This window comes from Helianthus annuus, chromosome 2 (assembly GCF_002127325.2).
Source record: "Helianthus annuus cultivar XRQ/B chromosome 2, HanXRQr2.0-SUNRISE, whole genome shotgun sequence".
Lineage (NCBI taxonomy): Eukaryota > Viridiplantae > Streptophyta > Magnoliopsida > Asterales > Asteraceae > Helianthus > Helianthus annuus.
The window spans coordinates 51,796,407-51,823,205 of record NC_035434.2 but is presented as its reverse complement, the minus strand read 5'-3'; the positions used below and the strand labels follow the sequence as shown (position 1 = coordinate 51,823,205).

The window sequence follows — 26,799 nt, the reverse complement described above, 5'->3', positions numbered from 1 at the left end:
ACAAAAATTGAAGCTAAACGAGAGAGAAGGAGCAAGAAACGAAACGATCCGGTGCACACGGTGCACACTAGCGGCATAAATCCAGGTATCTTCTAAAAAATCCGGTTTGATTAACTAGCGTTATTTGATATGAACTAGCGTAATTTGATGTTGATTCATGTTGATTCATAGATATGAACTAGCGGTATTGTTGGATATGAACTAGCGGTATTAGATTGTTCATCCCCCATCCACTGTATTATTAGGTTAAATTGTGAAATTGGGGATTTTGAGCTAACTTTCCTTTTTGTTTAAAAAATTATCGAATGTTTTATTAGGTTAAATTTTGATATTAGGGCTTCTGATCTAACTTGCCCTTTGTTTTCATCCGTTTTTAAAGCAAAAATTTTGATTTAGCGGGATGAAAATAATAACGCATCCAAAGAACATAATTACGCCTGGTGTATAAGATTAGTTGAGCACCAACAAGTGAAAATATGTTAGTATGCATTATGTAATACATGTATTAACATGTCAAAAAGGGTCTTAAGGTTAGAATTAGTTAGTTTTGGTGGGGAAATCATTGAAACTGATGCAAGATGGACATCCTGTGGCTTGTTTTTGTCCACTAAACAACTTCTGTTATGAAAAAGAATTGTTGGCAAAATAATAACGCCTATTGTAAAATATTTGTTGAGCAAAACCAATGAAAATAATAACGCAAGTTGTATAAGATTTATTGAGCACTACCAATAAAATAATAATGCCTGTTATTATATGAAAAAGCTAATTTGCTTGATTTAATTTGTTTTGAAATATGAATGTAGGGGTTGCTGCTGATGATGATGATTTTGAGCCCCCCCACCCCATTCAGCCGATGATAACAAACCAACCTCCCAAGTTAAATGCACATAAAAAGCAAAAAAAAAAATTAAATCTTCAAGATGATGATGATGATTTTGAAGTACCGATTAAAGACTTGATAGGCAAAAGGGCTGAAAACACAAAAAAGAGGCCAAAGACTTCAACTGACCAAGATGATGATGACTTTGAGCTGGTAAAAAAGAAACCATCGAAAGAACACAAGCAGATAGATCCTAGAAAGGGGAAACAGACGATTATCGAAGGGGAACCAATTAGGACGGAACCAAGACCGTACTATGAATATCATCATGATGTAATAAGCCTACGGTGTAGCCCTTCAGGTTTCTTGGATACAGTAAAACAATTTACAGAAGCACAGGTAGCAGATGTGAAAAGCATTGGATTTGGTGATGTTCTTGATATAAAGCTTAATCATATAAGCACATGTCTAGGTTATTGGCTCGTACGAAAGTATAACGAGCAATAGAGCACCCTAAACATAGGAAATCATAAGATAGAAATCACCTGAGATTCAGTACATGATGTGTTTGGTATTCCAAAAGGGCATGTTATAGTACGGGAAAAAAATAAGCCTCGGAAAGGAGCGATAGTCGAAAAAAATACTGCTACTCAAGGGGCCGAAACAACTATTGATGAGTTCAAAAACCAGTGGCCGGACACCAACAAAATTACTCATACGTTAATTGCAAAAACTATGAAAAAACAAACAAATGGAGGCAGATTATTCAAGTTAAATTTTCTAGCCTACTGGAACACTTTGTTTGTAGAGATAACAAAGTCAACAACGGTTAAACAAAGTTTTCTACTTGCCATTGACAAAGAGGAAGACATTTCAAAGCCGGATTGGTGCTCCTTTGTTTTAGAATCGCTCAAACGAACTAGACAAGGTTGGAAAAAAACTGGACTCACAATACAATGGACCAATTGCATTTCTAACGGTATGTTTTGTAGACATCTTTAAAATTTATGCTAATACAATATTGGTAGTAGTAATTTTGTTTTTTTTTTTCAAACAACTATATGCAGCTTCTATACAGCCATTATTTCAACAAAAGGCACAAAATTTTTGATAAAGTTGTCAAACTGCCTGTCATAAAGTATATAACATCTGGTATGATCGACGACGTGGAAGAATATTTATACAACAATGGCCGCTGAATGTTGAAGATTGTGATGAAGTTGACAAAGACGAAGAAACGCATGACAATCGCCAGGATCAACATGTGACTGCCTGAGACATTAATGGCGATGATCATCAAAATGAAGAGGCTCCGACAACACCATTCGAAATTGTAAATCAACAAACTTCGACGTTATCCGTGGACCTGTTCGCTGACAACATCCCATTACACGAGGCAGCTGCGGTACAAGAAAACCTCACAGCATACGATACTTCAGATCAGCCTAGGGCAGATACAGATGACTTCACAATACCGCCAGTGGATACCACACAGGTCTACAAAAGAAGAAACCTGGCTGGTGAAGATTCGATTGACGAATGTTACATACCATCAACTATCGATTGGTTTGAGGGCTGGAATCCTAGTGAACATATTTCAGATTTGAACCTAGAAGAAATGGGCATAGGGACACAAACGCAAAAAGAGCTTGACTACTGCAACACTCCGCTTCAACTAACCGGGGAGATCATGCTGCGCGGGAAGCCTCAAACAAAAATAAGAAGGTAAACTGGATTTTTGTTTATGATATTATGAATAACGCATGCTTTAAGAACCTCATATTACAGTATAATGCTTGTTTATGATGTTAGAAAAATAACGCATGTACATCTAGAAAAATGACGCTAGTTAAAAAAATTAATAACGCATGATTTGTTAGCGACCTCTGTTGTATTAATACCGCATGATTTGAGTCACTCTTGTGCCGCTTAGAAGCCATCTTGAGACTGGGTGTTTACTGGTGGATAAATCTGGGTATAACGGGCCAGGTTTGGGCTGGTTTGGGGCGTCTAAATTTGTTCAGATGGGTTTCAAATTGGTCGTATGCTGCTGCTGGTTACAAGACCTGGGCTTGGACAGCTACTGTAACTGGGTCAAGTTAGATTAAGAAATTAATAAGCCTGTACTAAGCCCAAATATATATCACTGGCACAAGAGGCCCACTAGCATATAAGTCTTGATGTCATAAATAGTGCAATGGGCTTCTAATGATATCTACCCACTAGATTGAGCTGTTGAGCCAATTTATTAGGAGAAAACATTGGCCTGTTTGGGCCAATTTATTAGGAGTAACAATGGTCTGTTTCGAAAAAATTGAACTAAAAAATGGACAAGAACATAAATAAAAATTACGCTAGTTACCTAGATATTGACGCATGATATTGCTAAAAATGAAAATTACGCTTCTTAGATAGATAAGCACGCATGATATTGATAAAACTCCAATTCTGCAGCTGTTGTTGAAAACAATGGACAAGAATATAAATAAATACATTTCTCTGGTTACGGAAATGAATAATCTCATTACGGATGTAAAGGAAAAGTGTTTTTGGGATCCAGAAATAATGAGAATGTGTAAAATATGGGATGATACGGTTGAAAATACCGTGCCGACGAGAACTGATCAAGTAAGCTCTGGAGGTGATGAGGCGGTTCAAAACAAAGTTGGAGAGGGCGGCGATACAATTCAAGAGTTAGGAGGGGATGGAGATGCAACCGTGGAAGATGAAAACACAGGAAAAACAAAAGGTAGATAAGAATTTGTGTTATTTCTTAAGATTTACGGGAATTTATGTTTAATAATAACCAAAACGTTTGTGATTTTATAGGATGTCATGATGTTGATAATATGACATATGATGATGGGGGTCTTTCAGACTCATGCCTGGCTGCATTACAAACCATCGAACCAGGTGTATACAAGTAGACGACAGAAGGTAACAAATACGATCATTGCTAAATTATTAACCGTATTCTAACTTGTGTTTACAAAAAATTAACCTACTCGAACATACAAACAGTGACACAAGCAGATGTGGTACACCAAATAGACCAAGCTGTAAATTTAGCAGAGTGCAGTCAGCAAAAAGCACAAAGTCAGAATACAATAACCGAGTCGATGTTGAATGAGCTTGAAAAGATAAACCCTGACGTCTATGGTAAAGAAATGCCTCCGACCACATCCGCTGAAGAAACTGATGAAGTGACGGATGCAGAAATGCAGTCGGTGGAGACGTTTTTAAAATTGGCTCCAATCCTACAAACATCAAATCAAAGTAAGCAAAAGACTCTCGTGTCTGCGAACACAAAGATAACGGATGACGAGAAACATACCCAACTAGTGAGAACGCGTATCAAACTGTTGAGGGAAAAGAACGAAAAACTACAGATCACCTTACTGCAACAGGATAAACAACTTATATGAGCCACTTCTGGAACGTGACCAAACGATCATCTGTTATCTCTTAGCTCCGGTCGGAGATATTGGGTAAGATGTTTTGTCTCTTATAAACAACTTAAAATTTTCATTTCTTTTTAAACTGTCTTTTTCGTTTTAAACAACAGGACATTGATATACAAGTCTGAAAGTGGAGTCGAAACACTAAAAATCATTTTTGAAAGCTTTCACCCACCGCAATACATAGCTTCAAGTGGAGTGGACGCGTTTGTAGATGTGTTAAACTTTGAAGAGAAAAAAAGGGACAAAAAATCATCACCCTACAGGCTGTTCTTGCCAAGTACAATATTTGTAAGTTTTTTCACAATAATCACGCATGTATGAATCATTCTATGTTAATCACGCATGTTTGAACTTTTATATGTTACCCACACATATTGAAATGTAATCACGCATGTTAAGGTTGTTAACCAAGCATGCTATATGATAAATCACGCATGTTTAAAGTTGATGCACATATGTTAAGGTTAACCAAGCATGTTATATGATAATCAAGAATGATGAAAGTTAAATGAATACATGTTTATGGTTAACCAAGCATTCTATATGATAATCACGCTTGTTTAAGCTTAATGGACCGATGGAGTTTAATGAAAAAAATCACCAAAATTTTTGCAGCAAGACGAAATGTTTGGGCCAAAATACACAGACAATGATCGATTGAAAGTATTTGCACCAAACCTAGACGATATACTATGTAAGTATCAGGTGAAGAAACTTGACACAGTGGATCTAATCTTCATTCAAGTACTACTATCTGATCATTTCTGGTGCCTATGCTTTCACTTGAAAAATGGCGAAATCAAGTTAATTGATAACTCTAGGTTTGACGAATCGTTTAGCAAACGCTACCGTTGGCGCCCCGAAAAGCTGGTAATTCTAAGTAGCTTTATATTACTATAATGAATAGGTACTAATATGATTTTTTATCGTGATTATAGCGAAGAGTTCTAGTACTATACCTAAAAGGCAAGATTCGACAAAAAGAGTGGATAACAAACTTGGAAACAGCAAGCATAATTCGAAAGGAAATGGATTGGAGAACTCTTCAAAACGGTTGTGACTGTGGTGTCTTCACTATGAGACATATGGAGACATACAAAGGCAAATCTCCATGGAATCCAGGGTTTGAGAATGAAGATAAAAAGAAGATTCAAGATTCACAACTTCGATTCTTGCGGTACCGATATCTTAGTAAGATTGTATTGTCTGACTACAATCTTATAAGGAAAGAAGTATACGACAAAGCTAAGGAATTTACGAAGAAAGCGAGCACCGTAGATGTTTTGCGCGATCTAGATAACAAAATTAAGGAACGATTGGATCAGTTCTTCAACCTTAAAAAGGGGAAATAAAATGCTAAGTCGTAGAAGTACTTTGTTGATGTTCTTTGTTGCAAACATCTTTGACATTTTGGTTTTTTAATTTTATTTTTAATTCTTAAATTTTCTGATTAATCATAAACTAATGGGACAATTTCCTTATTCAACACACAATTTCCATACAAAATAAAACACTTAGATAAACATAAAAAACGCATGATTTCACTACCCAGATGATTGATGATACATAATAACCATCAGAAATAGGACTCCGAAAACTTGATCTTCGTGTCCATAGAGCATCCTAAGACGGTTATTGCATCCGCAAGCTCCTTTAACTGTTTCTCATCCCGCTTGCCAAGATCAACCATAAACATCATAGCCACCTCTTTGACACTTGAATCTGTCATACCAGACAACAAATTGAAAATATCTTCTCGCCTATTCATGTTCTCTCTGACCCTAGAAATGTTAGTTTCCAACAACTCTTTACAAGACTTGTCTTCAGCTATTTGATCCTCGATCCTCTTTTTGAGATAAACACGCATACCAGATGATGAAGAAGAACCACATGATGAATTACAAGAATCTGCCATCTTTAAGATAATATTTGAATGGTCTTCCAATGATATATAAAAGGAAATAGCAAACAAGAGGACAACTAAAATTATTAACCATGACAACTGTATGGTTCAGGAATCATCCTAGCTGTTTTTTTTGGAGTTTTCTTGGTCCAGTACAGATATTATGTAACAAAATCACGCATTTACAAATTATCACGCTTTTATAACAAATCACGCATGTATTAAAAATGACGCATGTATCAACTTATCACGCATGGATATAAGCCACTGAAATGATCACGCATGTATTAAATAATCACGCATGTGTTTACTCATGGTGCATTATGTAAGCTACTGCATTATGTAAGCTACTAAGATTTGTTAAAAATATTAAACAATATTCAGGATACAAGTTGATATAAAATATAATTATTCCTAATAATAATGAAACCTACAAATAGACTCTTAAATCGATATGACTAGTCATTATGTAAGATATCTAATTTTACTTACCAAATCTCTCTCAACTACCATATTAATTCACAATCTATATACATATATGATTCCCCCCTATTAGATTTATGCAAAAAAAAAAAAATAACACCTCTCTTCAAAGAAAACAACAATGTCTACTGATCCCGCGAGCGAAGCAATCAAGGAGCTCCTGTCAACCCGTAGGTTGACAGAGCTTGCTTCTAATGTTAACTCTTCTAACAGTATTCTGGATGTGCAGGGGAGGCTCTTAGAATAGCAAAAGAAGAACCAGGAAGTCTGGGGGAAACTCCTAGAAGAACCAAAATCTTCATTGAGAGACAATAGCATAGAGATGATGAAGGATCAGTCATCTGCAGATAACTTGGTTTACTCATATCTGAAAGATGCAGTGGAGACGATTAAAGAGAAGATGGAGACGACTGAGAAGGAGCTTGGGAAGATATTGACACCGAACTAAGTGGTATTGCTGATTAATCCACTTTTTTTGTTGATTTTTGGGATGGCCTAATGTTGTTGGTATTTTGAACTATGGTGGTTTTTGGTGTATTAAACTCATATGTGGGTATATTTAGGGAAATCATCCAGGGCTTAATTATAACATGCTTTCAGACCTTTTTGAGGCATCGATGAATGTTATTTTAGCATTATTAATATGAAAAATGCATGTTAATTATTATCACGTGTGTGCCTTTTTTTATGACGCTAGTTATGATGATGAAAATCTGTGTTTGGGTATGTTTTGGGTGGAAATCGCTGTGAAGAAGGGTTAAGACAGGTTATGCAAAAATGTTAAAGAGGGGTTTAATGGTCATTTGAGATCTCCATTTCAGATAGTTCTGTATAGTTATGATTAATCACGCATCTGCATATCGAAAAGGGGTAAAAAAGAATCAAATGAGATATTAAATCACGCATATCATGGTAAAATGTTGTGAATGTCACAGATTACATAAAGTTGTGTCTTAATAAAATCATAAAATATGGAATGTTTAAATGAATGCAATTGTGGTTCAAAAATTACTCGTCTTCCCATTCAGAATCACTGTTATCTGCTTCGTCAACCTCCTCATACTCCTCCTCTTCCTCACTAGTTTCTACCTCCTCGTCCTCTTCGTCAACTAAACCAGGATCATTCTCTAACTGAATTGCTCTTCTTTTCCTCCCCTTCTTATTGGCATTCTTATCAGCATTCTTATCGGCAACACTAGCTTTACCCTTTAAAACCTCGCAAGTTCGAATATCATGACCTTTGATATTGCAAACACTGCATGTCCGACTTCTCTTGCCTTTTAGACTAATAATTTTCTCTTTTTTTTATTTAATCCGCTTATGTGAACCACGTCCTTTGTTTCTAATACTGGTTGGCACACGGACTGTAGGTGGAGCATCAGTGTTCGGTTTCTCGTAACCGATTAACCTTGAATATTTATCAAACTTCGGGTCGATGGGCTTGGTTATGCGAAGTTCATCAACCATTTCTTTCATCTCCCTCATCCGATCCCTGACTATAAGTAGATGATCAAAATCTTTCATCAAGTTACCAAAAAGATACTCTCCGGTCTGCATATTCTCAAACGCAACCTCTTTGGCCTTTTTATGCGCATCATTATCATCAACACTTAAATCAAATGTATTATTTAGATCATTCGGTACCACGTCTTTGGTCCATCTTCTCATAACGTACTTGTTGGGAATTTCTTTCACTTTGAACAGCTTGAACACAAAATATATATGTTTGCACAACAATCCATATTGTTCAAACCAGCGACAACTGCATGATGCAATTACATCCTCCCCCTTCTTGAAACAAACCTAAACAAAAACAATTGAAAATTAAAAATCAAATAAAAAAGGCACGTTGTTATGTAATAAGGCATGTTAGCTGGTCTAGATAGTGTTACCTCTAGTAAACCGTCGCCGTGGGCTTTCCAATCCTTCATACTTATCTTCAAAAACGGTTCCTCAATTTTAGTCTCCATAGGAAGGCACTCGGACAGTGTTCCTTGTAACTCTGACTGTTGATCAGCAAAAATTGACCTGGTGTAAATTTTCATAGCATCATCCTCTAAAGTAGATTCAGAAAAGTTATATGGGGTTGTATTTCTAGATATATGGTCATTCTTCCGATGGTTGAATCTTTGCACGTCCATTGCACCATCAAAATGGTTAAAGAACTCAACAAGGGTAAGTTGAGAATTCGCCACTTGACAGAAAAATGGTTTTCGCTCTCTGATTTGGATGTGGTCCGCATAAGCCCAAACATAGGCTTATAACGATAGAAAGCTGGAATCCACGAAGATCTCATGCCAAACATATCATCAATCTATTTATTATCGGTTAGACCGAATTCAATCATTATCAGCTTCCATTCTCTCTCAAACGTTTCTGGCGCAATCGAATCAGTCCATACAATGTCACACATACGTCTCTTGAACTCTTCGTTGTTACACAACTCATGTCCCACCTATTAAAACAAAGAATTGGAACTTACTGAACAAGGGGGCAAGTAAAAAAAATGAGTGTAGGAAATAATAACGCATGATGAACTTTTTTTGTACTACGGGCAAATAAAAATCAGAAATCAATATAGTTATTACGCCGGTTGTAATAATAATCACGCAGGTTGTAGTTGAGCCTAACCTTATCAGCAAGTTTCTTCATTATGTGCCACATACATAATCTGTGCCTACTCTTATCGAACACTGCTTCAATAGCTTGTTTCATCGCAGGATCCTGATCAGTGACGACCACCTTCGGCTGCTTACCAAATGAGTTCAAAAATGATTGTAAAAGCCACTTGTATGATTCAATGCTTTCGGATGCTAGCAACCCGGCTCCAAGCGTCACATTCCGACAGTGGTTATCAATACCAGTAAAAGGTACAAAAACCATTTTATACCTTCAAAATGTGGATTAAAAAATGAATAAAAAACCAGAAGATTATACAAAAAATAAAATAACAGGAATAACATTGAAGTGAGGACTAACTTGTTGGTTTTAAATGTAGCATCAAACGATATGACATCTCCAAACTCAGCATAGTTACGTTTGCACAAACCATCGGCCTAAAACAAGCCAGTTAATCGTTTGTTTTCATCGACTGAATGAACGAATGAATAATCAACCATAAACTGCTTTTTATCGGTCTACCTATTGATAACCATATCTGCATCATACTCTCCGATATAGGTATGTATCCTAGCTCTAAAATTCTTGCAATCGTCTTTAGTTGCGCCAACATTTTCAAAACCTCCGTATCTTTGTCTCATTATATTGAAGGCTTTCACTGGCCCAAGATTCAATGTACCAAGCTCCCATATCATCTCTTCTTGTGTTTCGGAAAGATGTCTATAAGCTGGTAATAAATGCATATCTTTGGGGCACACGAATTTATGATTATGCGACTGAACAAACTTATCAATCTTATACAGCACCCCATCCGTCGAACAAAGCTTAATTTGAGCTTTATAGCCGATTCGAATAGTCGGTCTGTTCCTACGTTTATATGGCTTAGACAACTTCGAATAAGGATCATCAAATTCCTGTGGTTTATGCCCCTCCTTTGAACACACAAAGTATTTAGTCTTGATAATACCACCAACATGATGTTCACTTCCTTTTCGAGCAGAGAACCCTGCCTTCTTGGCATATGTCTGATAAAAAACATATGCTTGCTCTATGGAAGAGAATTCCATTCCGATAACAGGAACACATGATGAAGCTACCTCCATAATATACAATCTTTCATCTACACATTTTAAAAATGACAAAAAAATATTATAAACATGACCTCTAACCAAAGACACACATGGAAAGAACAAATCACGCAAGTTGCATCAATAATAATAACGCATCAAAAATAATACCGCATGATGGAAAAAAAGCATCTAGTAATGTATACTTCATAATAATAACGCATGGTTAGTGAAATTACACAGGTCTTCTTCAATACATAGCTTATAAACATGCGTGATTATATTACATTTCAAAAAAACTAATGATCAAAAAATGATGCACGAGCAAAAATAACACATCATACAACAATAATTTGGTTGAATTCTGGAAAATTGAAACCATTTAATTGACAACTTACTGGTCTGATCGTCTAATAGAACGTGGTTGTCTGATGTCAGATTCCTATATTGCACTGCAGCATCATGACCGGCATTGACCTCAGCATCTTCAAATTCAATATCATCTATGTTTCGAGCATTACTACTCTGTGGATCCATTACAAACAATAAGTGATGGAAACCCTAATCGCCCACCAATAACCGCTAATTTGATAATTTGAAAAACGGAAATTATTTGAAACTGATACGAATCGTAATTACCGGGATGCAGGAGATAACGAACTCGCATAATTTCCTTGATGTTAGTAAATGTCTGAATTACCGTGGTTCAAGAATGAAAAATGTCTAATTTGCCCTTAATTAAAAATCTTAATCGCTGCGACGCGTTAATTGTTTAAAATTAATCACGCTTTAGTCACAAAGATCTGACGATCAGGATAGTCGCTCATGCGAGAACCACCTTTATTGCGAGAACCAATGTGAACACAACAAAAAATACCTAAAAAATCTAACCCCCACCCCCCCTAAAACCTAAACCCCCCACCTGCCCCCCCCCCCAAAAAAAAAAAAAAAAAAAAAACCTAACCCCCATGCAAAAAAAAACCTAACCCCCTCCAAGCTAAATGCTAAAAACTAAACCCCCCAAAAAACCTACCCCCCCCCCCAAAAAAAATAAATAAATAAATAAAAAAAACCTAAACCCCACCCAAGCTAAAATGCTAAAAACTAAACCCCTAAAAATCTAAAAAAGAAATCAAAAAAACACACAATTTTTTTTTAATATTTTTTACTTTAAAATCGCTACTTTTAGTAGCAAAAAAAAAAATGGTAACGAAATCCAGCGATTTTTTTATAAAAATATTAAAAAAAAATTTGTGTGTTTTTTAACTATTTTTAGGTATTTTTGGTTGTGTTTTTTAACTATTAAAAATTTTTTTGTGTGTTTTTTTACTATTAAGAAAAATTAAGTTGGTCAAATGACGGGTCAAAGTTGTATTAAAATAAAAGTCAAAACGTAGATTTTCGGAAAATAAGTTAAATAAACTTTTAAGTATCTAAACACCAATTTTTGACATTATATCTATTGGTATAACATATTTGGACATGTTAGATCATGTTCAACCCGTCATTTCCTGCTTATAGTTCGGTTCGCAACCGAAAGTCAACCAGTTTGACTTCTGCTTTGACTTTCGATTCTGACCCGTTAAAGCTAAGTTAGCTACTGATTTGAAGTTGTATAATGATCATATTAATGTATGGAATAACCCTCTGAGGTTATACCATTTGATCATAATCGTTTGTCAGGTCTTATGCTGGTTCATGTATTATGCCTAAATATTGACCACAATGCCCTTTTGTGCACAAAATGGTTTTGAAACATATTGAACATATAAATTGAAATGCCTACTGATGTGATAATATATTAAACATGTTTTGGCATAATAAACTTGACATTGACTCATCCAATCATCCGATGCCGCCTATGCGCGTACGGTTGACTTATATAGCCTAGCTTATATAAGTCAGCCGAATCGGGTCAAATTCCTTCATGTTCACTTCTAATCAGAATATTTTGTTGTTTGAGCCATATTATACAAGTCATAGACTTATGAGGATACAAACCACATTCTATCTGGTCTCCGCTTAATCTAGCGAACCGTATCAATTTATTTATTAGTTAACCGGTCCAAGTCATATGACTTGAATAAGCCCGTTAGCATTCTAATGGATCATTATTCCATTCATTCCAGACTAAGGGCGTCCAGTAAATTGCAACCTTGTTAGTTGTTTTGTTTAAATGGTTGTGCTTATAAATATCTTTGGATTGTAAAGATTTATGCTCAGGTAAATATTTTCCCTATACGAGCTTGGAATACGGTAAATTATTACCGCCTGGTCGGGTATGGGATCAACAACCTTTGTGTCCAAAATCCAAATAAGCCGTTTTAACTTGTTTCGCTTGATAACTTAAACATTGGGAGTAAATGCGACCGGGTCCTGCATATCCTCGGCTCATTTAATTGCAGATGGCCACGACCTAAGCATGAGGTGTAGGCATACACCTGACAGATGTTAATGCTATGATAAAATATTTTTCTTACCCAATATGGGGATTAAAGTGGTGTGTCGATTAATCGTGCCTTGGAGTTTAGTTCCGGGCCCCATATGTATTGACAAGCATGTAATACTGATAACAAGAGATATAGTTTGTCCCAAGTTATTTATGAAAGTTGATATACCAAATGGTATATAAAATGATTTTGAAATATTTTTAAAATATGTCGGTTATTTGTCTTTAGCAGTGAAGAGTTCGTAATAGGCTGGAAGCTGCCCGTAATTGCTTAGTGGAATTCGCAACTCCATGCAAGAAGTCCAGTAGTCTTTTATGTAATCATTTGTTATTAAACCCGCATGTGGATCTTTTAGTACACTCTTGTCTGTATATTATTTTTAAACTTTTGGAAAATTGTACTTTGTAATAAATATTTTATACTCCCAAGACTTCCCCTGTGTTATTGTGAATATCTATATCGATTTGTCAAGCATAAACCCCAAGTCTGGGCCCACAGGGAAATCAGGGTGTGACAGGTTGGTATCAGAGCCAACATTTGAGTGAATTAGACACTAGCCTTTTGTGTCTAAACTTAAATATCACATTAACATATTCCTTAGACTTTCCGAGTCTAGGCATCAACCTAAGACCACTAATATCTATTTAAGTTATGTTATTGATTTTGATATTTAACAGGTAGCTATGTCGCCAAGATATAGAGGAAAAGGAAAAGGTCCCATGAGGGGAGGACCATCAAGACAAAAACCATCACCATCCCATAGTTCGGATCATCCACAGTACTCGAATGAGTCTCACTCGCTGCAGCCAGCGAGACATTCTGTCTCGCAGCATTCCTCACACTCTTATCACTCACACCATTCACATCATTCCGTTCACATTCTCACCATGACTCTTTTGACCCTAACCAGTTTATAAACTCACCACCCCCTAGCCAAAATCAACAAAATGATGATTCTGATCCTGAGATGCCGCCATCTGGATCCAATTTGCATCCCATTGAGCTATCAAGTGATACTGCATCTTATGCAGGTTCACCTTATCAGGGTCCTGATGAATGGGACCAATATTTTAATCATTTCACTTTTGTCAACACACTACCTTATCCACATCCACAAACACCGCCACCTCCACAGGAGGATGAATCAATGGAGCCAGTGGAGCAGCAACCACAACAACCATCACCTCAACCGAGGAAGCCTAGCAGAGGTACACGTATGTCGGTACGTGTCGGGCAGTGGTCGGGATCACTTCCACCTTTGCCTCCAACTTATCCTACTATACCAGAGGACCTACAAATGGGTGGACCCTCTAACCTTGAACCTATTGTTGAGCCACCTCAAAAACCACCTATGGGTTTTGTTAACCCTATTCCTACATATCCAGATGTGACTGAATATGATACTTCATACACGGCAACCCCTATGGATTTTAATTATCCGACTCCGTCATACGACCCCTATTTACATGAGGTTGTTCATAATGCCCTTTACCCATCACATTTTCTTCCTGCTTATCCAAATATCGGGTATCCTAATTATGGGTACCCGTATCCGGTTTTTCCACAATCACAACCACCACAACAAATTAAGGTTATCAATCAAGCCATGGAACGAGCAGAACAGATTCAGCAACAGGCTGAAAAGAATGAAAGGAGAATGAGCAAGATCTTCAAGAAACTTTCCAAAATCATCAAAGGAAAGAAGGACAAATGAAGATTGTTATTTGTATCTTTTATTCCAAAAGTCCATGTTGGACATGTCATTGTAATTTTTCTTTCAAAAGTCCCTATGTGGACTAGCATTGTAATTTCTTTCGAAAGTCCCTATGTGGACTAATATTGTAATTTTCTTAATTAATTATAATCTTGAATTATTATATATTCATTTCACCCTTTTCAAGCATTCGTCTCTGTTTTAATTCGAACTTTATCGATCTGCGTGAAAATTTCAACAAAATCTTCTTAACGGTTTGATCATCCAGATGGCAAAGCGTACATGATTGGCAATATTAACTGGCAGTGTGGCAATGAGGAATCACACTGACCGAAGAGGTGGAGGACATATGTCCAAACCTTAAAGCCACTATGGTCGAATAAGACCATGCCAGTAACACATTCATTCTTCCTGTATTAACATTCAATGTAATGTTAATATTTCTGGCAGTCTGGCAATGAGGAATCACACTGACCAAACGGTGGAGAACATATGTCCAAGCCTTATAGCCTATATGATCGAATGAGATCATGGCTAATAATATTAATTTTATCAAATTAGATGATCATTCTATTTTAACATTCAATGTAATGTTAAAATTATTTGCGTATGAGCAATATTTTATTGTCGAATGACACAATGACAGTTGTGACCATATGGCACACTTGCCAAAAAGGTGGAGGACATATGTCCAAGCCTTATAGCCACATGATCGAATGAGATCACGGCTCATAATATTATCAAGTCATTGAGATATAACTTCAATGAAATGTTAAATTATAATTAGGCAGTGTGACAATGTGGAAGCACACTGGCTAAAAAGGTGGAGGACGTACGTCAAAGCCCTATGGCCCATATGGTCGAATGAGACCATGGCTAATGATGTTATCAAGTCACCAAATTCTATGACCAATTCCATTCTAACATTCGATGTAAATAATTCGGATAGTTGTGACAATATGCACACTGTCCAAAAAGGTGGAGCACATATGTCCAAGCCTTATAGCCCTTATGGTCCAATGAAACTGCGACTAATATTCAATGATTAAACCCATTTAACATTCAATATAATGTTAATTATAATTAGACAGTTGTGACAATGTGCACACTGACCGAAAAGGTGGAGGATATATTTCCAAACCTTATAGCCATATGGTCCAATGAGACTACGGTTGATAACTTTATCAAAGTCGTCAAATTCAATGACCATTTCTATTATATTCAATGTATATTGCATTAAGCAATAATCTATTGTTGGCCTGTAGTCCAGTTTTCTATATATGGTAAACCAAAATTCAGGTGGAGCCGATGGTAAGCGTGCTAACATTGAACTCGCTACTCGCGAGGGTGAAGGAAATAACCTTCAAGCCCTGATTGCCATAGAATTCGGTAAAGCTATGGAAAATTTCATGGCAAATTTCAAAGGATCGGGTTTAACCCATCCAAAATCCTAATCAATCTCACCATCTTCCACACATAAATCTGAGAGTTCACACTGTCCCTCGAATGAGAGGAGTGAACCCAAGCGTGTTGCCAAGAAGGAAACCCGTACTATTATGGAAGGGTGTACATATAAATATTTTGTATCTTGTAAACCTCGAGACTTTCAGGGGGTTAAAAGGATCTATCGATGCCATGAAGTGGCTCGATGAGATGGAAACTGTTGTAGATATCAGCGGCTGTGCTGATAAAGATATTGTCAAGTTTGTATCTCAATCATTCAAGGGCAATGCCCTAACATGGTGGAAGGCCATGATTCAGTCAATAGGGAAAGTGTCCCTGTATAACATGAAGTGGTCCAAGTTTGTGGACCTGATTAAAGAAACATACTGCCCTCCTCATGAGGTTGAGAAAATGGAGTCCAATTTTCTGACTCTCACCATGAAAAACATGGATTGTTGGAAGTATGTGTCCGACTACAACTCATTGTCCGGATTGGTTCCTTATCTGGTTACCTCAGAATCCAAGCGCATTGCATGATTTATTGGTGGATTAGCACCAGAGATCAAAGGCATGGTTAAAGCCTCTAAACCCACTACTTTTAGATCTGTTGTAGATCTATCTCTCTCACTGACTCAGGATGAGGTGAGATTGAGTTCAGTCAAGACTAAGACTGAGGGAAAGAGGAAGCGTGATGATAATCGCTTCTAGGATTCAAAGAAAGTAAAATTTGGGTTCAATAAGCACAACAGAGGTCTGATGATAGACCTATGAGCAAAACTTATGGGAGACGACACTAGGGACAATGTCGGACAGACCAGCAGCCTAAGCAGTGTGGTGTATGCAAGAGGAATGGTCACAAGTCCCAAGAATGAAGGGACTTGAAGAATGATGTTTGCTTTGGATGTGGTGAGAAGAGCCACATAAAGACCAACTGCCCTAAGCGTGCTGTTGAGGGTAATGATAAGCTTGGGTAGGTGATGAAACAGCGGTTAACCAAGAGAGGTTAATTCACTGGTCTCGTCAAGTAGGGTTAATTCCTTCTTTCCGAGGATCGGTAGCTTGACCGTCAGCTGGGCTGTCTCCTACACAAGGAAAACACACCGTGACTTGTAACAAGGAGGAAGGGGTGGGGGTGCTCCTTGTTACCACTCTCTGGTGTGAGAATCAGTAATTTGCTTGGGAAGCAAAGTGTGATAGTAGTAGTAGTGAGAGAGTTGTGAAGAGATACCTCAAACCTGGTTTGGGATGGGTATTTATAGCCTAGGAGTGAAGGAGGATGGTTGAGTTGACAGACTGACGACGCGCCGCCCTTATGCAGGTGTGTCAGGCTTGTCGGCTGTGGAGGTGAAGCCACGTCCTACTGTGGTGTCAGTCTGTTGCTTACGTATGGGCTGACAGGCGACTGTCATTGGTGCCACTTGCACTGCAGTGTCAGTCCCACTTGCCTCGTGGGCAGGATGCGGTGCCGCGCCGCATCGCTGCCTGTGGTAACCGCTGTTATTTCCGCGTTCCCACTCTGGCAGAGACTGTGGGATGCGGTGCTAGGTCGCATCGCCTCTTATGTTGACTGTTGCTGTTGTCCAGATTCCTTGTCATGACGAAAGTGTTCATAGGATGCGGTGCTAGGCCGCATCGCTATGCGTACACCCGTTTTCATACACAAGGTAAGGAGATATTCATAGGATGCGGTGCCAGGCCGCATCGCTTATGCCTATCTTTATTTTCCCATCACTTGACAGATTGGATTCGACCACTGTGTTCGCGCATGCCCGCACGGACACATGTGACAACCCGAACTTTCAAGATTAGTCTCGTTATTCTATTTCTCATTGTTTCCCCTTCGCATCCTTGCTATGAAAAATGCGGCAAACGCCCTTGCTTTGATAATTGTTTTAACATAAATGTAATTGGTAGGATTGAGTGGTGTATGGCACATTAAACAATGAATGGCCCTTGGGACTATACGTATTTTGGTTGTGATAAGTTATATTATATTTGTTGACCACCTGTTGACCTAGCCATATAGCCATACACCTCCTTATTCAAACTCTTGATCCATATGGGCTCTCATCGGCCCAAGAGTGAGCCGAACCACATATGGACTTGTTTGGAGGCGGCATACATATTTTATATGTGTGGTTTATCCTTAATTAACAACCACACTAATCACAAGGCCCTCATATTTTCCTCTCCTTCTTTTGGTCGACGGCGACTTATGCTTGGAGAAGATTCTCCATTACGAAATCCTTTATCCCCGTCATTCTAGTAATCGGTACGTATGAATATTAGTTTTGTTGTGTTAGATCATGATTTGCTAAAAGTATTATATTAGGTTGATTATTGTTGATGTTTGGTCCAATCATAATTGCCCACAAAAATTCATAAAGTAACATATCTTTGGGTGTCAGTAACCTTTTTATGCTCCAACCGAACTGCATGTGAGTAGCATTAATTCAACCGAACTGCATGTGTAATCTAATGAGGTTGTTAAAAGTCAAAGGCATATGGCGGCTCATGTGATCTTATTATTATTGTCGGTAAAAAATTGATAGTATTATGTGAATTAATTAATTGATGATGATATTATGACATGTGTGGGTATGTATTACAAGTATGTGTCGGCAATAAAGGGGATGCATGACATCTGTTATATTGGAATTAGAAATTTGTTAGGGTTTAATGGGCCGAAACTTGTTACTCATGGACTCATAATAGTATATGTATTTATGTCTAGATAACCTATGCATGATCTTGATTTATATGCATGATCATATGTTGGATATTATGGAACAGTGTGCATAAAATATTTTCTTTAGTGCATGTGTGTTGTCAGGGGAAAATAGATATATATGTGTGCATAGAATAGGGATATTTTGTTGGTTCAATGATCTCAAGGGATGTCACCTAATTGTCGGCTAATATGAATGGTGTATAAATTGGCGGTTAGCACATGTGAACCTTGGGCGGCAAGATGAATGTTAGTGGTGAGTTTGGGCGGCCAAGCAAGGGTATTGGCTGGGCTTGAGCCCATCATCAGCTAATTATGAACCGCCCACTTATGTCACTTAAATTCCATGTGCCCACCATTCATGAATTTCAGCGCACAAACTCACAAACAGTCACACAAACAGAACCAAATTACACTTAGTTTTGGGCCATGTGAAGTTGGTTTGGGTTGGGTAAAACAATGGGCCTTGTCGAGTGGGCTGTAAGTAATGGCTGTATGGAACAATGGTGTATAAAAGTGTTTGGCCGATTATTTTAAGACAGATAGAACTTTTGGAATGTGTATGGTAAATGGAGTATGATAGTTGTAGGGTGTTATGTTGGATAAATATACTTTGGTGGGTAATTGTTGTCGATGTGGGCTGCCAAGGGTTTGAGTTAAGTAATGTGTGATACCAAACTAATTGTGACCAAAATGCTTGTTGTCATATGTGAGCTTGCATGTTTACTTGGGTGTATACCGAACTGCTAATATGTGACGTTGGGAAATACGAACATGTGTTGTGGATATACTTATGACCCGAACACTAGCTGTAACATGAGTGATGATATGTGACATATTTGCTTGCTACATGTGGAATTTGTATAAAGAATACGTGATTCATGTGTAAACGAAACTGACTGTCATTGGAATCATATTAGGATTTGGGTGTTCAACGGTAAACAAGTAACTAATCTTACCGAGCAAATCAAAGGTGAGTTCACTGCACTTTTCTCAAGCATGCGTCCCGGTGGTTTGGGACAACTGGTAAATACTTGGAAGGGAAACATTGGGTAAATAACTTAATCGGTTTTGGTTATTGCCTGGAGGGCAATGGAGGTATTTAGTTGATAGCGCTATTAGGTGGGAAACCTCACACCGGGCCGTAAGGACGGGCGTGAACTAATTATCTGGATAGGGCTATGGTTGTTAGAGGCACACTCCTCGGATACATATGGGCACTCTCCCTAGGGTATCTAACGAAGGCAACATAGCAAACGGTCGTTAAGGGGTACCCACTCCCCGGATACTTATGGGCACACTCCCTAGGGTATCTAACATGAGCAACATCGTAACGCAACATTGAATCGCATTAACATACATATGGTAACATAACTTGTTAACAAAACCTTGAACTCACCAGCGTAGTCTGACACACTTGTTTACATGCTTGTAGGTAATTACTGAAGGAATCTGGGAACTTGCCGTCTGATGCTGCTGGAGTGGTTATGGTCATAATAAACATTTATGTTGATTTGGTTTTCATTCATTTACGCACTTATACATTTATGCTTCCGCTCAATACTTTGGTTTTGGTTTAACTTTTCAAACGATACATTTCTTTCAATTGGGTATTTCAATACATTATAACTTGCGTTTGATATGATTGGTGGCTCTTTGTTGGATCGTTGCACCTCCAATAGGGACATGCCCTAGGTGGTTATTTGGGGGTGTGACAGTTTGGTATCAGAGCCACTGGTTATAGTGAACTTGGTTTTAAAACGTTTTTATAAAACCAGACTATAACCGAATAGATCAGAAATCGACCATGACACTCAGCTCCAGACTGCAAGGTTCGTTTCTCATTTACTGTTGCATAGTATATCTAGTGTACTCTTATGTATAACATTACATGTGAATGCACACCTGACACTGCAGCATGAGCCCTTATATTACCCACCTTTCGCTATTGTGATTCTTGGTTATATAAAACTTATGTTATATTACCAACCCCTGTTATTTGAACTGCTAGTGTGACACAACCCTTTGACTATTGTGATTCTTGATCCTGTAAAACCTCTTGTTGCTATTTGAATGTGGGGAACCTTTTAGCGCAAGTTAAGAGGCACTGAGATAAGCATGCAAATCGCCTTATTATTATGGGTGCACACATAATAATAACGCGAGGTGCATGCGAGTCCCAGTGAGGCTTAACGAGCGTGGGAAGGGTTCTGCCCTATTGTGTGTAAACTTGGTAGTTTGTAGATTTCAATGTGATACTCGACTTTTACCTCATTTCGACCCTTAAGATTGCTTCCTTCTCTTATATAGAACCATGAGTGGTACGTCTTCCTTGAATGATCTTTTTGTTTCTATTTTATTCGACGTTGGTACCAATTTGAGTTATGTGCCTTAGGGTTCAGTCGTCAGTTAGGACTGACTCCCACCTTTCTTGTAAATAAGCATGTAGTAGAATTAACTGATAGTAAATCGATAGAAGCTTCTCATGTTCTTTTGGTTGTAAACTCGATCTCGTGGGTCAAGTGTTCGACATTGACCTACTTCCCAATACTCTTGTAAGTTTTGACATAGTCATCGACATGGACTTGGTTATCTATGTATCAAGCAGAAAATTCTCTGCAAAAAAAAAAAAAAAAAAAAAAAAAAAATCGTGCGTTCCCTCACCCCAGTGGGGAAATCCTTATCAGTTTAAGATCAACGTAGTGGTGCCATTGTTGGCCTTGTCTCAGTCGTGAGAGCCCAGAAGCGTCTACGGAAGGGCTACTCTGCTATACTAGCTCTTGTCACCGATTCGCCACTTTAAGAAAGGAAGATCGAGTGTCTTCCACTTATCCATGAATTTTCTGACATGCCTTCCGAAGAGTGAGCTGGTTTACTTCCACATCGTTAGGTGGAATTTCAGAATGACCTTATGCAATATCAGATTCCTTATGGGAAACAGCAATCCCTTGGGTTCGCTGGATACTATCACAGCTTCATCATAGGATTTTCGAAGGTTTCGCAACTTCAACCTCCTTAGCATAGCGGGGAGCTGTGAATTCCTGAGAAATAAAATCAGGGAACGTCTTTTCAGCTTTTGAAACCCAACCCTACAACACGCGGAGCATCGCTTCTATCCGAGGGTACCGATGATCCAGCGATATACCATGATGGTGTTACGGAGAGGAACTGCACGACCTACAATCTTCGGTGGAAACCGTGGTCATTGGATTTAAGTGGGAGGCATTACTTGGACGGTACCGAATGCACCAATTAGACCGATCACAAGGGCCTCCAGTGCACCCTTGTTTCAGTAAAGCTAACCATGTGATGGCATTGCTAGAGGGAATTTCCGAACGAACACGGGATTAGGAGAACTATACCCACGCATCCCTGTAGACGAACCTTATCACTTTCACTTGTCATCGCCGCTAGAAGTGAAGCAGTCACAGTTGCACGCATTTGTCGTTTTGCAACACTAATCTTTACCCACCAAACTCTGTATTGGACAAATGATACACTCGCGCGACCGCAATGTAACGAACCTCCCTGTTGTGCCATGCCGCCATACACCACTACTGGAAATTATTTCTAGACAACAAATTTGCTGGCCAAATCCTTCGGATGTTTAATGGACCCCTGTTTCGCTCGATTCTTTGTACGAACCTCATTAATTCCCTGTTTCTTTGATTGGCAACTGATATAACAAAACGCTAACAACCATACCATGATTTCCACCGATCACAAGATTAGCCCCCCCCAGGCGTTGTAAAGTATCTATAGATCGAGTTCGTCGGAACTCACTTCAAGCCATTGTTTTATATCAATTTTCGGGACGAAAATTCTTTCAAGTTGGGGATGATGTGGCACCCAACTGACCTCGCAATCCTGTTTTACAATTTGGTTAACGTGGTGTCTGTGCGATTATCTGGATGCTTAGTGATTGCGCGTAATGTTTGATTATTATTTGTGTATAGTATTACATATAGTTTAATTAGAGTTTCTATCGCTTCACTCTTCTGTGCTTACTTGTCAAATTTCGGGACGAAATTTCTTTCAAGTTGGGGATGATGTGACAACCCGAACTTTCAAGATTAGTCTCGTTATTCTATTTCTCATTGTTTCCCCTTCGCATCCTTGCTATGAAAAATGCGGCAAACGCCCTTGCTTTGATAATTGTTTTAACATAAATGTAATTGGTAGGATTGAGTGGTGTATGGCACATTAAACAATGAATGGCCCTTGGGACTATACGTATTTTGGTTGTGATAAGTTATATTATATTTGTTGACCACCTGTTGACCTAGCCATATAGCCATACACCTCCTTATTCAAACTCTTGATCCATATGGGCTCTCATCGGCCCAAGAGTGAGCCGAACCACATATGGACTTGTTTGGAGGCGGCATACATATTTTATATGTGTGGTTTATCCTTAATTAACAACCACACTAATCACAAGGCCCTCATATTTTCCTCTCCTTCTTTTGGTCGACGGCGACTTATGCTTGGAGAAGATTCTCCATTACGAAATCCTTTATCCCCGTCATTCTAGTAATCGGTACGTATGAATATTAGTTTTGTTGTGTTAGATCATGATTTGCTAAAAGTATTATATTAGGTTGATTATTGTTGATGTTTGGTCCAATCATAATTGCCCACAAAAATTCATAAAGTAACATATCTTTGGGTGTCAGTAACCTTTTTATGCTCCAACCGAACTGCATGTGAGTAGCATTAATTCAACCGAACTGCATGTGTAATCTAATGAGGTTGTTAAAAGTCAAAGGCATATGGCGGCTCATGTGATCTTATTATTATTGTCGGTAAAAAATTGATAGTATTATGTGAATTAATTAATTGATGATGATATTATGACATGTGTGGGTATGTATTACAAGTATGTGTCGGCAATAAAGGGGATGCATGACATCTGTTATATTGGAATTAGAAATTTGTTAGGGTTTAATGGGCCGAAACTTGTTACTCATGGACTCATAATAGTATATGTATTTATGTCTAGATAACCTATGCATGATCTTGATTTATATGCATGATCATATGTTGGATATTATGGAACAGTGTGCATAAAATATTTTCTTTAGTGCATGTGTGTTGTCAGGGGAAAATAGATATATATGTGTGCATAGAATAGGGATATTTTGTTGGTTCAATGATCTCAAGGGATGTCACCTAATTGTCGGCTAATATGAATGGTGTATAAATTGGCGGTTAGCACATGTGAACCTTGGGCGGCAAGATGAATGTTAGTGGTGAGTTTGGGCGGCCAAGCAAGGGTATTGGCTGGGCTTGAGCCCATCATCAGCTAATTATGAACCGCCCACTTATGTCACTTAAATTCCATGTGCCCACCATTCATGAATTTCAGCGCACAAACTCACAAACAGTCACACAAACAGAACCAAATTACACTTAGTTTTGGGCCATGTGAAGTTGGTTTGGGTTGGGTAAAACAATGGGCCTTGTCGAGTGGGCTGTAAGTAATGGCTGTATGGAACAATGGTGTATAAAAGTGTTTGGCCGATTATTTTAAGACAGATAGAACTTTTGGAATGTGTATGGTAAATGGAGTATGATAGTTGTAGGGTGTTATGTTGGATAAATATACTTTGGTGGGTAATTGTTGTCGATGTGGGCTGCCAAGGGTTTGAGTTAAGTAATGTGTGATACCAAACTAATTGTGACCAAAATGCTTGTTGTCATATATGAGCTTGCATGTTTACTTGGGTGTATACCGAACTGCTAATATGTGACGTTGGGAAATACGAACATGTGTTGTGGATATACTTATGACCCGAACACTAGCTGTAACATGAGTGATGATATGTGACATATTTGCTTGCTACATGTGGAATTTGTATAAAGAATACGTGATTCATGTGTAAACGAAACTGACTGTCATTGGAATCATATTAGGATTTGGGTGTTCAACGGTAAACAAGTAACTAATCTTACCGAGCAAATCAAAGGTGAGTTCACTGCACTTTTCTCAAGCATGCGTCCCGGTGGTTTGGGACAACTGGTAAATACTTGGAAGGGAAACATTGGGTAAATAACTTAATCGGTTTTGGTTATTGCCTGGAGGGCAATGGAGGTATTTAGTTGATAGCGCTATTAGGTGGGAAACCTCACACCGGGCCGTAAGGACGGGCGTGAACTAATTATCTGGATAGGGCTATGGTTGTTAGAGGCACACTCCTCGGATACATATGGGCACTCTCCCTAGGGTATCTAACGAAGGCAACATAGCAAACGGTCGTTAAGGGGTACCCACTCCCCGGATACTTATGGGCACACTCCCTAGGGTATCTAACATGAGCAACATCGTAACGCAACATTGAATCGCATTAACATACATATGGTAACATAACTTGTTAACAAAACCTTGAACTCACCAGCGTAGTCTGACACACTTGTTTACATGCTTGTAGGTAATTACTGAAGGAATCTGGGAACTTGCCGTCTGATGCTGCTGGAGTGGTTATGGTCATAATAAACATTTATGTTGATTTGGTTTTCATTCATTTACGCACTTATACATTTATGCTTCCGCTCAATACTTTGGTTTTGGTTTAACTTTTCAAACGATACATTTCTTTCAATTGGGTATTTCAATACATTATAACTTGCGTTTGATATGATTGGTGGCTCTTTGTTGGATCGTTGCACCTCCAATAGGGACATGCCCTAGGTGGTTATTTGGGGGTGTGACAACACAGATAAGTTCTTGCTGGTGGGGGTTTTTGATAAGGGTAATGGTCACTCGCGGTCGTGTTTGACGCGAGATCTGGGACCATACCCCTTCAGGAGGTAAAGAAGCCGAATGCAAGAGCTTTCCAATTGACTGCAAGGGAAGCAGCTAAAGATGTGAATGTCATTACGGGTACGTTTCTCGTATAAAATATATTTGCTAGAGTTTTATTTGATTCTGGAGCTGATAATGTCACACCCCCAAAATCCACCTGCGGAGTATCACCGCTTGGGAGCGTGACTGACCAGGATCAAGCCACCAATCATATTGAACATGTAATTAATGTCAAGTATAATAAATGTAAACAAACCATTCAATACGATTGATGTTTCAACAAAACATAATTTAAGTTGCGGAAGCATAGTAAATAATCCAACAATAGTTAATAGTTTTAAATGTCATAGTAGTTCAACGTAGAAACCACGATCCTTGTCCACAACGACCCGCTTCTCCAGTACAAGCTCCAAGTACCTAACGATCTGCAAGGCATGTAACAGTATGATCAACAAACTAGTTGAGCGAGTTCACAGTAAGTAAGTGCGTAACAGTAAGTAACGGGTGGCTCTACTGGGCCAATAGTAAGTTATGCAGGTGGGGGCTTCCCATGTTATGTGACCACTAGACTATTCGTATTATCCCTGTTCTTCGTCCGAGAACAGTAGCGCGTATGGGGTGTGCGTAGGTTTTACGCACGTATCCTTCGTAACCGAGGATAGAAGTAACATATGACCACGTAGGTGTTATCCCAACCTACGGAAGAAGTAAGTAATGCGTACACGTAGGTTTTACGTGCGTGCCTGACATCCGAGGCAGTAATGGCATATGACCACGTAGGTGTTATCCAACCTACGGAACCACGTAGGTGTTATCCCAACCTACGGAACCGTCCTGACATCCGAGGACCATGATAGGTGATAGTCTAGGAAAAGCGTTTGTACGTTATAAGTCAATTGAAACCTTTAACCCATTCCCACGACCCGGGAATCCCATGCCTTAGTAGGAGTGTGAACTCACCTTGGTTTGCTCGGTATGCTAAGTTAAGTGCTCACAAGAATTCAGTCAAGTCCTATAGCGTGCACATATATTCAATCAGTTTAGACTCGCAACGATTAACATATGTCCTAATGTCACACAGTGCGTTTGGCAATCAAATCATCATGTAGTTCAAGCAACTAATTGCATCAATACAATTAACAGGGTTAACATGCTAGCAGAACTAATATGGTTAACTGAGTTAATAAGCTTAACTCAGTTAATAGGTTAATCACGGATACGTATTAACAGAGTTATATGCGTACATAACAAGGCTGACAACCTAACATGTTAGCCACCGAACAGGCTTATTTATAAAAGTTAT

At 38.4% G+C, this 26,799-nt stretch overlaps 1 protein-coding gene across 1 annotated transcript; it reads left to right on the top strand.

The window, feature by feature from the left end:
* Positions 1-13,773: 13,773 nt before the first annotated feature.
* LOC110888185 (pollen-specific leucine-rich repeat extensin-like protein 2) lies at positions 13,774-14,520 on the top strand. Its single transcript, XM_022135726.1, has one exon. It carries the CDS (start codon positions 13,774-13,776, stop codon positions 14,518-14,520), a length of 747 nt encoding a protein of 248 aa, XP_021991418.1.
* The last annotated feature ends 12,279 nt before the right edge of the window (positions 14,521-26,799 follow it).

What these genes read in the sequence shown, in the direction of transcription:
- LOC110888185 (XM_022135726.1), top strand. Translation starts at nt 13,774, where the DNA reads ATGCCGCCATCTGGATCCAATTTGCATCCCATTGAGCTATCAAGTGAT.